Here is an 18390-nt window from a genome sequence, read left to right on the forward strand (position 1 = left end):
TAACAGTATGGCATACTGCAAATAACAAATAGCCCATTAAATAACAGTATAGATGCCAAGGTTTATCCCGTTTTATGATGATGATAAAATGCAGAGAACTGCAGTTACTCCGTTTTCCATACCTACCTCAGAAGGTGATCCTACTGGACAAAATTCATTAATTTGCATGGGAGAGGAAGGAGTCTGGGAAGTCTCTTTGGACAGTGCCAGAACACATTTCCAAAATGTTCTGGCTAAAGTCAGATCTCTTAAAAACTTCTTCCAATCTTTTATTTCTAAATGTTGGCAGGGTAGATTAGTATATTTGTGTGCCTGGCTTCAGATTCTGAAGCAGCTTGCATACTAGGTGCTTTTGGGGACATCACAAGGTCAACATGATGTTCTCAGGAAGAAATTCAACTCAAAATTTCTCTAAATTAGCACTGGTTTTATGGTGAGGTGCTTCATAGACAGGAAACAACAGAATTTTTCTGAATCTTTGCTCCCATTTTTATATATAGGACCTAGACTACCTTCAAAAAATGCTGTATTGTTGTTCATGCCCACTTGTTTCTCATGTACTTGCATGATAAGGTTTGGATATTCTTGAAGAAATAAGGATGCCAACAAGAGAGTATTTTGCAAACTCAGTGATGTCATCTAGTAACACAGTTAACCTTACTTTAATTTATTTGTGTAGTAGGATTCTTCTTAAAAGCAAAAGTTTAGTTAAGGAGTAATAGTAAAATGGCCCACATTTATTATCATTAATTGTCTTTCAATTGATGTTGTGCCATTACGCTTATAAGAATGATTTCCCACTAACAGTGTGTTAGACTTAGTTAAACTCAATGTGTTACATTTTCTGAGCAGCATGCTATGCTGCTGAGAAAATTTTTTATATTGGATTGTATAATTTAAGTCTTTTTTATTGACTGTCATGTGTCGATACTACACAAATGGTACATTACTCTAGGATTACTGCTACTCAGAAGTCTTGTTGGGGTAGCAATTATTATCATTAACTACCCTGCCTTCCTTTGTATCGTCAATAAACATAGATATTAAACTTGAAATACGTACATCAATATTAAATCTAAGTAATGATGTCAAAGTCATCAAGATTACTTTGAGAGGAATGAAATTATGATCTTGTCCTTAACTTAAAAGACTTATTTTCACTAGCACAGAACTCAGACTGACAGGTTTTCCCCATTTTGATATACAACACCTATAGTTGCTTATTTCAACCACATTTGTTAAAGCAGAGAAATGATAATTGGATAGAGCCAAAGTAATATTTACCAAGAGAGATAAATATTACTGCTGCCTTGTTCACTTTTAATTGTAATGACTTTGCTTCCAATCCCTTCTCATTTATTGGAAAATTCAACTCCCAATTAGTATTAGTTCATTTATATCCTCGGCTTTAAAAAGTTCCTCATATATGGATGGTGATGCAAAATATTTATTCAGCTTATTAGAAATCAGCTCGTGATCATTGGTCTGCTTGATTACCACAAGTTTAAGCCTTGGATTTGGAAAGCTCAAGAACCTGTATTTATTTTAATAATATTTTTAGATAATATTATTTTAAATATAGTTATATTAAATACCACTTTAATTTTATGTTTTATGATTATTTTAGTGACATAGTTACGGTGGTATCAACGTATTTGAGAAATTGGTACGATTGATATTCCCATGAAAAAATACCTTTTTTCTGAAAACTGCATGTTTAATAACCATGCTGCATAAGTGGAAACATTTTCTGAAATATACTGTGCATGCAATAACTGCAAATGGCCACAACATTGACAAATGTTGCTATTAGCAACAGAAGAGGTAGCCATCTAGAAAACCATCAAATGATTAATTTTTATGATTAAAAAAATTTCATCTATAAAAATGTGCAATGTGTTTTTCCCTAAATGCTGCTTTTTTTGCATACTGAAAACTGCATGTCAATCAGTGGCATGGTTCACTTACTAAGACAACAGTAATAGCATCAATAATGCTATTACTGTTATACTATTACTGTTAATTTCCTTTTATCTTAAAATTTGCCATGAACCTCCTGAAGCTTAACATAATTGTTTGACTGCTCAATTTTTAAATATGAGAAATTTCAGATGTTATTCATGGACTCCTTGTAGCATCTCTGCAGATCCCCAAGAGTTTGTTGACTGCAGTTTAAGAAGTGCTGATATACATAATACATTGTATCTTCATTAATCGGATATCAGATTATTTGAAATGTGATATACATATTTTGAAGTTGCAACTATTCCCCAATAACATTCTAGAGCTTTACATGCATTAGTTAGTGCCGACCGGGCTAGCCGAGTGGGTAAAGTACCTGCCCGGCAACCCAAAGGTCGCGGGTTCGATTCCCGCCTCGGGCTTGGATCAAAGTACTGCAAAAACCTTGGGAGGTGCAATATGGCCACAGAAGCCGATGCGCCAACAACTATCAAAAAAAAAAAAAAAAAAAAAAACATGCATTAGTACAGATAATTAAAAATATGCATACGATGAAATTCAAAGTCTGAATTTGATCCTGCAACTTGTAAATAACTTGTCTAATTCAGAAAGACTGCTTAAACCAACTACAGAAAGGTTTCACTATAATGAAATTGAGCATAGCTATAATGAAAATTTGCTATTGTACAGTATGTGTCAGCTTTAAATTTTATAATTTGCTCAGTTCCTCCAGAATTGTGTGCAGAGTCACAAAAACTTACCTCTAACTTGCACTAAAGCAAATATGTAATTCATTTTGTTGACATTACTAAAACCAAAATTTACTGCAGTTGCTAACAATACAAAATGCATGATTCCCCAACACAAGTGTTGTTCATCTTTATTTAAGATGCTGCATGCATGCATTTAATATGAGAAGGAATGACAGTGAATGTGTTTTAGAGAAAAAATACTTTTGCAATGAAAGAAAATTAAATTAACTATTAACTAAGCTGTTTTAACAATTTTCCTCTCATTTTCAATGCTTACTGAAGTTAAAAGAGATTAAAATGTATGTTATCACAAACCACTGTGGTCAATTTGGACAATTCCAACATCCTTCAAATCAGTGTATATTATGTTTGTTTGTTTTTTTGTTTTTTTTTAGCTAATTGAAGAAGTTAAAGGACAATTTGGCATATATTTGTGTTTATTGTGTTGTGGCTACTGTTCTTGGTAGGTTACCGAGTATATGTCAATAGATAGCACAGCACAAAATACACTAAGAAGTAAATAATAATTTTTTTAGTGTATGTATACAGGAAAAAGATACAGTTGTATGTTCTGTAGCTTTATTTATACCTCTCTTCTGCCTCACTGCCCTGGCAAATATTGAACAGTTTGTAAAATGTACTTGTTCAGTAATGTCCCAATACTTTTAGTAACAGTGTATGTAGATAGTATGGGTGATGCAATTGAAAGATAATACACCTAAACCTCTTTTTACGCAATAGGTACATTCCTAAAACTTACGTGTAAAAAGAACTACTGACTCCATAGCAAAAGTGAAGATTGGTTCCAAACATGAAATATAAGCAAAATAATGAAAAAATACAAACATTAAATTCGTTTGGATCATGAGATTTTTATTTGCATTTCATGGAGAACACACATACATATAATGTGGCGCCTCCGTAGCCAGGTGAGCAGGAGCAGCAGTGCGTAGCACACGCTTCTTTATTATTAGACCGGGGTTCGAGCCCGTGACCACCAAATACAGAGGATGCGGAAAGGTCAGGAAATGACCACCGCATATCCCCGGAGCAATATGGCCTTAGTTGCTAATGCTCCTAAAAACCAAATAACAACAACATACATATAATGAATTTTAATAACTTTAAAAAAAACATATTCATTTCAGTTGTTTGCTAAGGATTCTATAAAAAATTTATGTTATTCGCTATCAGTTTCTGACAATAAACACGAAAGCTTTCGTTTTCGTGAGACTGTAATATCACTAGAACTACTAGATATGGTATTATCATCATCGACTTCTGCCTCTTCTTGTCATGTCTTGAACAAAAGTACCACTAGTTTCAGTAGTTTTAGGCATGAACTCAGTTATTAATCGCTGTGTTGATGCTTTAGATAAGTCGCGATATAATGCTCTGTATGAAGACATTAACAACTGGAGCTCACATGAAAACTTCCCAGCACATTCTTCATTTGGATCATGTCAGGCAAAATAATTGCCTAAATTATTGGCCAGTTTAAGACCTTTAATTATATCAGCAGTAAAAGTAGGATTATCTTGATCATTATCATTAACTTCTTCGCTTTCAGGAGTCTCAGAAACAATCTCCACTATTTCGTCTTCGCTAAGAGGTTTATCAATTAACAATTCTTCGATATCTGCCGACGTAAGATCATTGAATCCTTCTCTGCCAATTTCGCATGCCAAAATTATTATATTGGCGAATTCTGCAGTATGACTGAAGGGAACAGGAGTATTCTCTTTAACACATACAGGCCAAATAGCATTCCAGCATGCATTCATAGTTTCTGGTCTCAATTCAGATAACGAAAATCGAACCTGATCAATACAATCCATAATTGAAAATTTTTTCCACACATCCATAACTGATGGTGTTTCATCATCATTTAGCTTGTTCAAAACGAACTGAAATGTTCGTCTGACATAATGTTTTAAAAGTTGCAATTATACCCTGATCTAGAGGTTGTAGCAATGATGTGGTATTGGGCGGCAGAAAACAAAATTGCACATTTGGGTGTTCTGTGGCAGGATGACCGGGTGTATTATCAAGAATCAAAAGCACTTTAAATTCGAGACACTTGTCATTCAAATAGCGTCTAACTTCTGGCACAAAATGTTTGTGGAACCACTCAGTGAAAATATCAATGGTTACCCAAGCTTTTTTGTTGGCCATCCAGTGAACTGGTAATTTTTGAAAATCTGTGCCTTTCATTGGCCGTGGTCTTAATGATCGATTTATGAGCAGTGGTTTTAACATCCAATCTCCTAAAGTGTTTGAACAAAATAGGAGTGTTATGCAATCCTTTGCTGCTTTCAACCCACCAACAGTTTTTTGCATTTTTGATATGTAAGTTCTGTTTGGCATTTTTTTCCAGAAAAGGCCAGTTTCATCCATATTCCAAACTTGTTCACGAGTATAACCTCCATCTTCAATTATTTTAGCAAGTTTTTGTGAAAATGCTTTAGCAGCTGTTTCATCAGCAGAAGCCGTTTCACCTTTAATTTTTATATTATGAAGAGCATGTCTTTTAATAAACTTAGCCAGCCAACCATTGCTTGCATGAAATTCATATTTTTTCCTCAACTGAGATGAAGTATCTGGCTGCAGTTTTTTAATCTGTCCGTAAAATCTCAATGCTGATTGCTTGATGGAATTTCCATCAACTGGCATTCTTTTTTGTACATTATCTTCTATCCACATCACTAAAGCTTTTTCGGCCTTTTCTAGAGCAACATCTCTTGTGTATGATGATAATTTTGCACTCGATTTTGTACCAGAACATACCACTTTTCTAATAGCCTCTTCATTTTTCTTTATAGATCTGATAAAGAGTTGATTCACGGACTCGAAAATGCTTACCCACAGCTGTCGCATCTTCCCCAGTTTGAAGACAATCTAAAATTTGAATTTTTATATCCAAGGAAACGGCTTTCCTTATTTTTTTGGTTATCGGCAACATCATGTGAGGGCTGGATTAAAATCTTCAGTTAATGAAATGAAAGTTTGAAAATTACATACAATGTAGCTTACCATTTATTATTTCTTGGCAAAATTATTAATTTTATAATGCAATTTTTATTTTGATTTCACTTAAAAAAATGCGGTAACTGTGTTGTTTACCTAAACACCAAATTCAAACTGCTAAGAAATGCTTTTTTTATGTGCAGTCAGTTATGTAATTCAGGGAATTCCCAATAAATGAAATTCGTAAGAATTTTCTAAGTTGATACGAGAAACCTTCAAACCTGCAAACAACTGCTGTTTTTTTTTTTTTTTTTGTTTATGCGCAGTCAGTTATGTAATTCGGGGAATTTATTTAGAATTTAGAATTTTCTTAATTGAAACGAGAATGCAATTCTACAAAATTCTCAGAATTTTCTTGAATTATGGATTTTTTCCTAACTTAGACTTTAGGTAGGTCGCGTAAAAGTGAATAAAAATCGCATAAAAAAATTATTTTTGATATCCCAATTCGCGTAACTCTGAATTCGTGTAAATAAAATTTGCATAAAAAGAGGTTTAGGTGTATACATTATATAGAACCTTAAATATTCAAAATTGTTGAATATGCCTGTTACCCTAAGCCCTTCTAAAACTCTCTTTGAATGTCATAATTTCATGCAATTTGTTCTCCTTTCCAGACAAACTGAGGAAAGAGATTAACAAGGTAGTCAACAAATATATTGATCAAGGAATTGCAGAATTAGTACCTGGAGTATTATTCATTGATGAAGTTCACATGCTGGACATCGAGTGTTTCACATACCTCCATCGAGCTCTTGAATCATCAATTGCTCCAATTGTAATTTTTGCAACTAACAGAGGAAAATGCACTGTTAGGTATGTTGACCAAGGTTGTAAGCAATATGTATTTAGAAATTATTATGTTAGTTATTGCTTGAAAATCATAATTTTTAGCTACTGGGAAATTTTATTTGTTTACATTGAATATATATTTTTATAAAGAACAATTATGACTCCATAATGCTATGGAGTCACTAAGCTTTTGAACAGTGTTCCACAGAACACTAGTGTTCTGCGTGCTGTGAACAGATGTTCCGTGAAAAATCGTAATTAATAATTTAAAAAATAAAATACAATAAATAAATTTTTCATACAGTAAACTCTCGCTAATCCAGATTTAAATATGAAAAATTCTGTTTACATTTGAGTACTTTAAAAGACATGGGATTTAGGAAGGCAGATAAGTCACTCTGACTGTGCAGAGAGAGACAGAACATACATTACATTGTCTTGCATGTTATTCAGTATCATTATTGACTCTGAGTCGGATGGATGTTATTGCTTATATAGCTTCATTTGCGTACTTCTTTATACCTATACAGGCACTCCCCGACTTGTGTAATACTCGACTTATGGAAATTCGACTTCCAAACGGCTGTTCACTGTGTACAAATTGCAAATTCGCCCTACCATGGAATATTGTTCCCACATCTGGGGTGGTGCCCCCAAAACCTCTCTCAGGCTTCTTGATTCCGTTCAGAAGAGGACAGTTAGGTTAATTAATGATTCATCTCTAACAATCTCTCTCTCTCTTCACTTGCTGTCTCATAGACGTACTGTTTCTGCTGCATGCCTCTTCTACAGATATTTCCATGGGCACTGTTCTTCTGAATTGGCTTCTATAATTCCCGCTCTCTCTCTCTCTTTCAAAACAGTCCAAACACGTGCTGCCACCAGCCCACGTCCATTTACTGTCCAACTTCAAACTCACAAAACCAACTTTTCATCTTCCTCATTTATTCATTCAACTGTCGTTTTCTGGAACAACCTTCCTTTGTACGTATTTTCTGAAAATTACAGTCTACAGACTTCAAGTCCAATGTCAACAAATATCTTCTTTCGTCTTCTCAACCTCCAACCCAAGCACGGTACTAAGTACTGTAGGTTCTAATACTTCTTGTGTTTGGGATTTACATAAAAAAAAAAAAAAAAGAAAGTTTGCCGATAAGTTCAAACATAAAAAAAACGTATTTTGCATCCCATAGGAATAAATGGAAGTATCGTGAAAATATCATAATGTGAACACATTAACAGTTTTTTTTTTTTTTTGGTAATTCGTTCCAAGACCTTGGAAGTTGAAATTTTTGCTATATAACTAAGCTATTTATCTCTAAAAGGTAATTTTTATAATGGAAATTGCACTACACTTTCATCGTTATCATATATTCCTTTATAAGCACCAATTTTGAACGCCTTTGCGATATTTTTCTAAAGCACATTTCTGGAGGTCACTATCATAAAACAATAAAAATAATTTGCACTTTCCAGTTTATTGGGCTTGCTTTTCTGTTAGCGCAATCTATTATAAAGGGTAGTAAACTCGATCTTACTGCATTTGCTGTAATACCGATAACTGGAATTCTGTGGGTTTTTATGTTATGGTATTATGGTGAAATGAGTTCCCCTTCACTGAAATCTTCAATCATATAAAAAACAAATACATTTTCAGAATCTTCTCTTCATTCCTATTTACTTATTATTACAATAGTGAAGGGAAAGGGATCGATGGAAAAGTGCAAGTAGTGGCAGTGCTAGGAAACAAAACAAAATTGATAGAAATGAAGATGATTAATTAAGAAGTACGAAGCAGGACAAAGTTTGTCATCTATTGCACGGAATTAGGTCTCGCTACTTCAACAGTGAATGCTGTTTTAAGAGACAGCGTGATTATAAAAGAATACATTAAAGGATCAACACATTTAAGATCAACAGTGATCACAGCATTCAAGTGCCATGTCGAAGATGGAAAAGCTATTAATAATATGGATGGAAAATCAGATTCAGAAGCAAGTGCCCCTGAGTCCAATGGCCATTCAAGCAAAAGCAAGAAGTATTTATGAAGATATTAAGGATAAGTATGACGAACCCCAAGCCAAGTTCGTGGCAAGAAATGGGTGGTTTAATAGGTTCAAGCATTACGCTGGTTTCCAAAACCTTATAAAGTATGTGGTGAAGTCGCCAGTGCCGATTCTGCAGCTGCAGAGGAATTTTGTTGTGTGTTGGGAAAAACCCCTTGTAAATCTCCACAGCCCTCAACTTCCTCAATGGCATGCTTATCAGCTGGAGAGTTAATTCTGGCAACGATGGTTGAAAGGTAAAACTTGACATTATGCCTATCTCCTCTCTCTTTTTGTAATTTTATAATTTTGAAATTTTTGTAATATTTCCTGTGCATCAGATAAAAAAATTGCTAACAATTACTTTTCGACAATCATGTTTGTCGAACATTTCTTTTTTTGCTTCAATTAAATTCAGTGCGCATAGTTGCGAGTGCTGCATAAGCATTTAGGGAAATTCCGACTTACGTAGAATTCCACGGAACGCAACCCTTAACGCAAGTCGGGAGTTGCTGTATATGTACATAAGTACATAAGTTAACATATTTTATATAATTATTGGTCCTAAAGAATTGAAAGTGGAATAAAAAAAAAAATTTTTACTTTTTAACTATCATTAACAAGCTCAAAGTGATAGAACAACTTGAAAATTGTGTTCCTGAAAAATAATTCCCGAAGAATTTTTGGTATTGGCCAACAGACTACTATGTCAGATACTAAAAAACAAAAAGAATCTATAAAGACATTTGCTTTAAAATTTGATGTGGGATATGATAAAAGGAGTGTATCAAATAGACAGACATTAAAATAGCCAAAAGAAGTGTCCCTGGAAGAATCTGCATTTAAGTGGTATTCAGAGCAACGATCAAGTGCATTGGAGTGAGACGCCAGTGCCATCTGGAAATGTATAAAAAGACAATACATTTATCCATTGATAGATGGATAAATGTATTGTGTTTTTATAGTTTTTAAGTAAAGGCCTTTACAGTGATATTTTTTTTTATTTATTTTCATCAGCACTACCTATATTTTATTTATTAAATTTTCAATTTATTTGTGTTCTTTTAAGGCTATCTTTTGCTTCACTAATCCGGATTTTTGCTTAATCCAGATTAGCGAGGGTTTACTGTATTTGTAGCATACACCACTTTTGTATCATTATAACTTTTAACATAATTTTTTTTTTTGGTTATTAATGTACTGACATAGACTAATAATCAAATAGAGAAGTTTGATTTGCATAGAGAAGTATGCGTAGAGGTAATGACATCTACAAAAAAGTAGCAATGTATTTATCTAGTATGCCATTCATATGCGGGGTTGAAGAAGAGGGGGAAGCAAACCGATATCATAACTAAACTCACTTCCTTGTATAAATTTTTTTGATAATTATCAGTATTTCGAAATATTATTATTAAAATAAATGACCATGGATTTGTGGTTGAAAAATGAAACTTTAAAACGAGAAGCAAGTGCTTCTAGTATTGCAACTGTGGTTGATGAAAACGAACACAATATTGTGACACTTAAAAGTGATGGTGAACAATCGCAGTCTTTTGTTCCCCAAAAATCTGAAGTGAAAAAACAGGAACTGATAAAAGACCAAAACAAAAATATGATGACAGTTGTTTGAATTTCTGCCTTACATGTGTTGGAAATAAAGATGCTCTTGATACACAGTGCATCATATGTAATAAAATGTTAGCTTTTTTTTTTTTTTTTTTTTTTTCATTCTGTCCTGTGAACACGTATGATCAAAAAGTTTCCGTCCAACTTGAGGAAGAAATATGCTGTCACGTATTTGTTAATTGTTTTTAAACCATTTTAAATTTTGACATGATGTTTTCCGATGCCAATGGTTGCATCGCGATTGATAGTTTGGGATCAGGTTGGGGCCTTAGCGTTGATCCTGAGCTATTGATGTGCATTCGTACTGATGGTATTGGAACATATTAAGATGAAGTTTACCAATTTTTTATAATTATTTTATGTGTTGGACCTGGAGAGTTGAATAAGAAGCCTTTCCTATAAAAGAAATCAAGGTAACCCCTGTATAATTATTTAATAATTAAAAAGAATATAGGAGATACTGAGCATATAATAGCTCTTATTACACTAAAATTAAAATATTAGCAAACAGTTCTTTGGCTCCCACTAAACTTGTGTTTCGTAAGCGTTCGGTAAATATATCGTGAGATGAAAAGTGTTCCGTGACTAAAAAAGTTTGGGAAACATTGCTTAGAAAATGTTGGTACCTATCATTCCATTGTTCACAGATATTTTATAGAAGTTATAAATTTACATAGAATAGTAAAAAGAAACAATTACATTATGCTGACTGTGAAAAAGATGAGGCTTTCAACATGATTTTAGTTTTTTCATAAGTAGCCAAGTTTTGATTATCATAGAATTCATCTTTGATCTCTGTGTAATTTACTTTGTATTTTGAGTGCCGTATGATCTCTCTCTCATAACACACACACAAAAACTACTCTTTTTTTTTTTTTTTTCCTCTTTAAAAACTAAGTACTCCAATATTCATTTTCTGACTTAAAGGGCAGATCTTCAGCTGTCATAGCTTGGGTTTAGTATTAGTAAAGGCCACAAGATGCAAGGAAAGATAGACATCAACCAAAAAAAAAAAAAAAAAAATCTTTACGGCAAATCTCTCATCATACTATATTCCTACTGCCAACACACATCATTCCAGTTGTTCCTTAAATATCACCAGACTGTCAACCTCAACCACCCAGGATGACAGGTTATTCCATTGGTTTACAACATACTGACCAATTGTGAACTTCCTGAGGTCCAGTCATATTAGTTTTTCCCAATAGTTTACAGGTGACCCCCGCTTAACGCTGATAATTCGTTCTGGAAAAACAGAGCGCTAAGTGAATCCGCACTAAGCATGCGCCACATTCCCATAAGGTAACATATGTATTTGTAAGTTGCGGTCGGTGCCATAGGATATTTCCTAATCAATAATAAATGATAGTGAAAAGATGCACAAATGTCGGTCAAAATATTTAATATTCAAATATTTGTACATATAAAATATTCTGCATTACATACGTATATAATTATGTTGTAATTACTTACGTATCAAAATTAAACTTAAAATTCCAATTAAAATCATGAATTTAATTGATGAATTTAATCATGAAAAATGCCGATTTTGGGTTGGCCCTCTTCTAAATAAACTAAAAGGGTATTAATTTTAAATCCCCCGCAGCGTTACCACCCAACAATAAAGTCACCCGATCCTTTGCCGCTTTGAAACCTAGCATGTTTTTTTCTTCTTTCAATATGAAACTTCTTTTAGACATTCGTTTCCACAAAAGTCCTGCTTCATCTATGTTATAAACTTGTTGAGAAGTATAACACACAATACCCCTCTTCAATAATTTTAACAAGTTCTTTTTTGAAAGTTTCGGTTCCTTGATCTGCACTTGCGGCTTCTCCCTAGATTTTAAATCTATTCAACCAGCCCTTACCCAGTTTTAAATGGTTCCACTTTTTTTTTTTTTTTTTTTTTAGGTGAGTTTTCTTCAGATCATTATGTTGGCTAATCTCTCTCTCTTTTATAATATTTAACTTAACTGAATTCTGCATTGGATATTATCTTCAATAAAATTAGTTGTCTTTCCATTTCAATCCTAATAGTCGGTCTAGCCCTAGTTGCTTGCAGTGGAACAGCTATCTTTCCCGCTGCTAAAATTAATTCTTTATTTTTTTTATAATTGTTCTTACAGTTAAACTTGCAAGTCCTAAATTATGACACACATCCGCTTGTCGTTGACCGGAATCGACTCGCTTCAAAACGTCTAATTTAATTTTCAAATTCAGTATTTTTCTTACATTTATAGTCTTCGTACTGTGTCCAGACTGTTGTTTTTTCATTCTTATCGGCCATTATTAACTCTTCAAAAATGTAACTGCTTGGTTGCATTAATTATGATACAATGTTTGAGTAAACTGTCCGTTACATACGATGTTTAATACTGTACTGAGTGATGATTAGTCTTTGGATAAATGCATATAACGCAAATATTACAAGCAATATACTTTATAATTTTTTAAAATGTTGATCTCGGAACTACGTAACAAGTCACTGTACTGCATTAAATTAGCGTGTGGGAAAATTTCTCAAGTCAGCATGGGAAACGTTTTAATGCTGTTTTGCTATTCATTTTCAAGCTATCGACTCCATCAAATGAGACGATTTCATTAAATATGCCAAAAATGCAATCTGTAAAAGAGCGTTATAGTGATCTGTGACAGCGTTATAGTCAGATACGGGTTATAATATAAGAACAGCGTTATAGCGAATCAGCGTAAAGCGAACCACGTTATACCGTGGGGCCTGCTGTATATTTATTCTTCCTGATTTTTGTGTCCTGTTTCAGTGTGAAAATTCCACTGTAATTCAGTTTACTTCTCTATCCCTCCCGAGTACCTTATATACTTCAATCAGAAACCCACCAAGATGCCTTGTTTCCAAGTTCTGTAACTCACACCTTTTCAGTCTTCCTCATAGGTCACCTCATTGATATTCTTACCAGGCATTTGTCATATTCTGGTCCTCTCATCAGCATGAAAAAGCAGGAACCAGGATTTGTCAGACCAGGCAATGTTTTTCTGGTTTTCAGTGTTAGTGTTCCCAAGCATACTTTAACTGTGCCTTGTTGTTTTTTGCTGACAGGAATAGAACATGGTTTGGTTTCTCAGCTGCAATATCCTGTCCTTACTAGATATGACAAGTTATGCATTCTGAAATGCTTCTTTGGTTATCACCGTTGTATTGGGTTATTCCAATGATAGTAGCTTCTCTGTTATTCTGCACAAGTCTTGTTGGCTTCTTGTATCAACAGGCCGTTTCTGACCACAGGATCACCATTAATTGGATGTTATTTGTTTATTGGACTAACCTTTATATGCTTGGAACACAATCATACATGATTGCAATATGAATATAACCTGCTTTATATTGCATGCTACAAACATGACATTGTTGTTGTTCTTGCTGAAGGAGCACTCCATTTCATAAAGAGGGTAGGTATACTTAATAAGGTAACCACTTGGTGTAGTGATAATGAAAATTTTCATAACTCTACAACTATTTTGTCATTTTGTGACCGAGCCTACAACAGAGGGAAGTGTGACCATAGACAAAGCAGTTATCTGCTTCCTATTTCTCCCAGGGGTGAGGGGAGAATAATTCATGTGGCAATGAGCATAGTATATGAGACACTAGTTTAGGATGTAGAAATTCAGAGCATCAAACAGTTGCTGTTGTGGAGGAGAATGTGAAGAAATTGGAGGAATTAATCTTGGAAGATGACCATGTAACAACTCACAAATTGCCTCATGAGGTTCATCTGCATACTGGCTGAGGAAAACATCATGCAAAACCACTTGCACTTGCTTAAAGTTTCTGTTTAATGGCACCCTTGACTGTTGTTGCCTTTTAAGAAGATGCAAAGGCAGAATTGAGAATTGTGCAGAGTAACTTTTGACTGTTTGCAATAATAGCTGAAGTTATCTCTTTTCCCAGTTATTATGGATGAGACCTGGATTGATCATGTTCATAGTTTCAGGGTCAATTTAGTTCCAAAAAAGTGGAAACATTTTCAGTCACTTATCTGAAAAAAAAAAGCAAGGGTGTAATCATTTGCTAATAAGGTAATGCTGTCAGTTTTCTGAGATCAGTATTATGTAACTTCATCAGTCACCTTGAAAAGGTTACCACAATGACTAAGACACATCAATCCATCCTTTTGCCTCTGACAGCTTTGTGTATTTCAAATTGAAATGCCATGATATCCTGACTAAAGGTCTCATGTCCTGCCACTGCACAAAGTTCACAAACTCCTACATCCCACTTTCATCCCTTAAAATTTTTTTTTTTTTTTTGCATAAAAAGCATTTTTGTAATTATTAATTAATTGAGGCTGAGTACTGGTTTCATATGCAAACAGGAGTATTGGTAGCAGAAATGTCTCTCCCTGACTGATGGCAGAAGAGAACTAATAAATGCTCTCTTTTTTTTTTTTTTTTTTTTTTTTTTTTTGTAACTACAAGCTCTAGGCAAATGTGGATCTTTAATGAACAAATCTCATGCTGATTTTCAATTTCTTTTCATTTTTTTTTTTTTCCAGGGGCACCGAGGACATTCTCTCTCCACATGGTATTCCACTTGATCTTTTGGATCGTCTTTTAATTATTCGAACCTTGCCCTATTCTAAAGAGGAAATGATGCAGGTGAGAAACTACTTTTTTGAATTGGGTTTGAGTTAACTTCAACTATTTTTGCAAACAGGGTAATGTTTACTTTTTATGCTTTTCTGAATTAACTGTGTGAACTTGAGGTGGGGGGGTTATTATAAAGAAATATTTGTAGAAGAATAAGAGAAATTTTCTTCGATATAATACGTAGAACACTTCCGCATGATACTCTCCAGAAATTAAAATGAATCAAAGATTAACACAAAATGAGTACAGTAAAAAATCAGTTGAAAACAATTCAAAAACAATTTTTAAAAAATTAATTTAAGAAGTTTAATGTAAATTTTGAAAATTGATTTTCCTTCCTGAAGCTGACAGTGCTTTTCAACTGTATGTCCTGATCACAGGAATGGAAATTACAGAGTATGTGAGCTTGAATCTTAAATAGAGAGATTATTTGTCCTTGCGCATGCACATAAAAGGCCGCAGTTATTTGTCTTTGTGCCTGCACGTAAAAGACCAGGTTTGAGCCTGTGGCCACCAAATATGGAGGATGCGGAAAGGTCAGGGAATGACCACCGCATATCCCCGGAGAAATATGGCCTTAGTTGCTAATGCTCCTAAAAACCAAATAACAAACACAACAAACAAACGTAAAAGACCACAAATCGGAAATTAGATATGGACGGCGAATGTTAATAGAAATTACATGAGAATTCTATTAACATTCGCTGTCCATATCTAATCTCCAATTCATGGTCTTTTACATGTATATGCAAAGACAAATAATTGCAGCCTTTTACGTGCACATGCAAGGACAAATAATATAAGATTCAAGCTCACATACTCTAATTTCCATTCCTGTGATCACGACATACAGTCAAAAAGCACTGTCAGCTTCAGGAAGGAAAATCGTTTTTCAGAATTTGTTAAACTTTTTTAATTAATTTTTTTTAATTGTTTTTGAATTTTTAATTAATTTTTGAATTGTTTTCAATTGATTTTGATTTTGATTTTTTTAATGTAATCATTTTGTGTTAATCTTTGATTTGTTTTAATTTCTGGAGAGTATCATACGGAAGTGTTCTATTTCATATTGAGGTAAATTTCTTTTATTCTTCTACAAATATTAATATCAACGTAGAATGTATTGAGCATCATAGCTCTGTTATATACTATAAAAAGAAATGTATGAGTAAATACGTACAAGTGAATAGCTGTGATGATATTTATTCTGGCATATTCAACTGTAAGAGGGTTATTACACAAGTATCTTCATCTTATCTTGACAGAATGAATGATGAATACTTTGAAAGTGGTTTATATTATAAATTACTTAATATTTCCTTGTGTTTAAAAATAATTTTCATAATATGCATATGAAAATTATTTTTAAATTTGTTTAAAGAATTTCTATACAGAAAGTATAAATATGTATACACATTATACATATTTACACTTACTGTATATAAACTCAATTGCCAGTTTATTAGATACACTGCCATAATCCCCTCCATGAATAAAAATCATAGGAATCACCCACTACCAGGCTATATAGAGTAGTAAGTGAAATATCAATGGATGTATTTGTGGGTGCAGTTCATTGAGGAAAATGGCCAGCAGCATCACCTAAATGATTTTGTGCTATTTGTGCCAGTATCACATACATTGCTGCCATGATAGGTGTTCATGCACAATAGCATCTAGAGCAGTGTTTTCTAGTTGGTGTTACTATAGCATTACCCATGCATTCTGTTACATGTTCCACTAAAAATTAGCATGTATCTACATTTCAATATTTTTTGTGCATCTTGAAATAAAAAATATATATGTACTTGATATCTATGCTAAAAACTTCTTTTTTTATATATATACTGAAAGTGAACAAATGAAATAGTATATAGGCTGGCTTCGATTAATGCAATTAATTCATTCCACAAGCGCAAAACGGAAATGCATTAATCGAATATAATAATCAATAGGAAAAATTTTAATTGGTCCATGACCTTCAGGAATGTCCATAAAGAATTTTAAAAATGCCTTTTAAGTAACTTTTTAACTGTACACCATATAAAAGATAATATATTTGAACAGAGTTGTTTGAATAGTGTTGGCTTTCTTTTTTGCATCAATCAATTTCCGATAACTGACAACAATTTTCTCTAGGCCCTGGCAAAATAAATATCTCAGAGAACCTCAAACCTTTTGTTTGAGATACTCTGCAATACGGAAGATCTCATCTAGTTCTTTTACCGTTATCTCCTTTGTAGTAATATTTTCATCTTCATCATTTAATAATTTAAAAATATTAATTTTTAAATGCAAGTCATGCAGACTTGCATAGTAGGAGACAAACAAGTAACACTTCTGCTTCCAATGGTTGATGGAGCACACTGAGGTGGGCAGTGGGCAAACGCTTTATTGCCCGTCCGATGCACGGTAAGCTTAACGCAAGATTCAAATCTTTTTCAACTATCACATAAAAAAGATCACGTTAATTGGAAATTTGTATCATGTAAAGTGAAAAGTGGTATAATTTTTCAAATAGCATTAACTGAAAAACGCGTTAATCAAACTTGCATTATGCAAGGCCTGGCTGTATATAGATTTTGGGTTTCTACCAATTTCTTATCCATTCCAAGCTGTTCTATTTTAGACCGGGGTTCAAGCCCATCACCACCAAATACGGAGGATGCGGAAAGGTCAGGGAATGACCATCGCATATCCCGGAGCAATATGGCCTTAGTTGCTAATGCTTCTAAAAACCAAATAACAACAACAACAAGCTGTTCTATTACTCAAAAAAATTGAAAAACTCTGTTACAGAGCGTGGGAAAATGTAACATACTTAATGTTGCATTTTCTGGGAATACTGCTACCCGTATTCAGTATCTTGCATTTATCAATGCTGATAATGGTCCAACACCCAGAGGCAGCTTGTTGGTTTGAAAGGCAAATGAAGAATAAAAAAATAAATAAATCGTTTGGTCTAATATACAGGCCATTGTTTTATTAAATAATGGTGCAGTACAATGCTGTGTATACAATGTGCTGGACGAGATGTATACAATGTGCTGATGGATGAGATGGAACAACAAACAACCTCATTGAGTTTTACTCATGCAAGCTGAAAATAAGCAGCTATGGTGACAATGGACACAGGAACACTGGACGCTTGAGATGTAGAAAAAGGTTGCCTGGTCTGACAGTTCCCAATTTCAGATTGTTCCTGAAGAAATAGGACCAGGATATGCTGACAGCAACATAAATCAGTGGAACTGCCATAATACTGCAAGCTGGTGGTGAAAGAGTAATGATTTGGGAAGTGTATCAGTGCTTTTATAAGTACCCTGATACTGGTGGATCATCACCATACTTGAACAGTGTTCAAGTATGGTGATAATCAGCATACTTGAACAGTGTTCCTGACCAGCTACGTTCCTTCTGATCACATTTATTCATCAAATAGTAATTACTTACAGCAGGATAATGTGTTTTGCCACACGTGTGTGTCATTCAGAAGTGGTTCCAGGAGCATGAGGGGAGTTTACCATACTTTATTGGCCTGCTGATTCAGCGGATCT

The 18390-nt window shown here is 33.9% G+C and overlaps 1 protein-coding gene across 1 annotated transcript in view; it reads left to right on the plus strand.

Annotated features, from left to right (window-relative positions):
• pont (RuvB-like helicase pontin) overlaps positions 1-18390 on the plus strand; it is a 90935-nt gene that overhangs the window by 56993 nt on the left and 15552 nt on the right. The window contains 2 exon segments of the mRNA XM_090373824.1: positions 6359-6557; positions 14740-14842. Of these exon segments, the coding sequence (XP_090229950.1) occupies positions 6359-6557; positions 14740-14842 (302 nt within the window).

The sequence above is a fragment of the Mastigoproctus giganteus genome, chromosome 5 (assembly GCF_048544385.1).
Source record: "Mastigoproctus giganteus isolate SK-2022 chromosome 5, ASM4854438v1, whole genome shotgun sequence".
NCBI lineage: Eukaryota > Metazoa > Arthropoda > Arachnida > Uropygi > Thelyphonidae > Mastigoproctus > Mastigoproctus giganteus.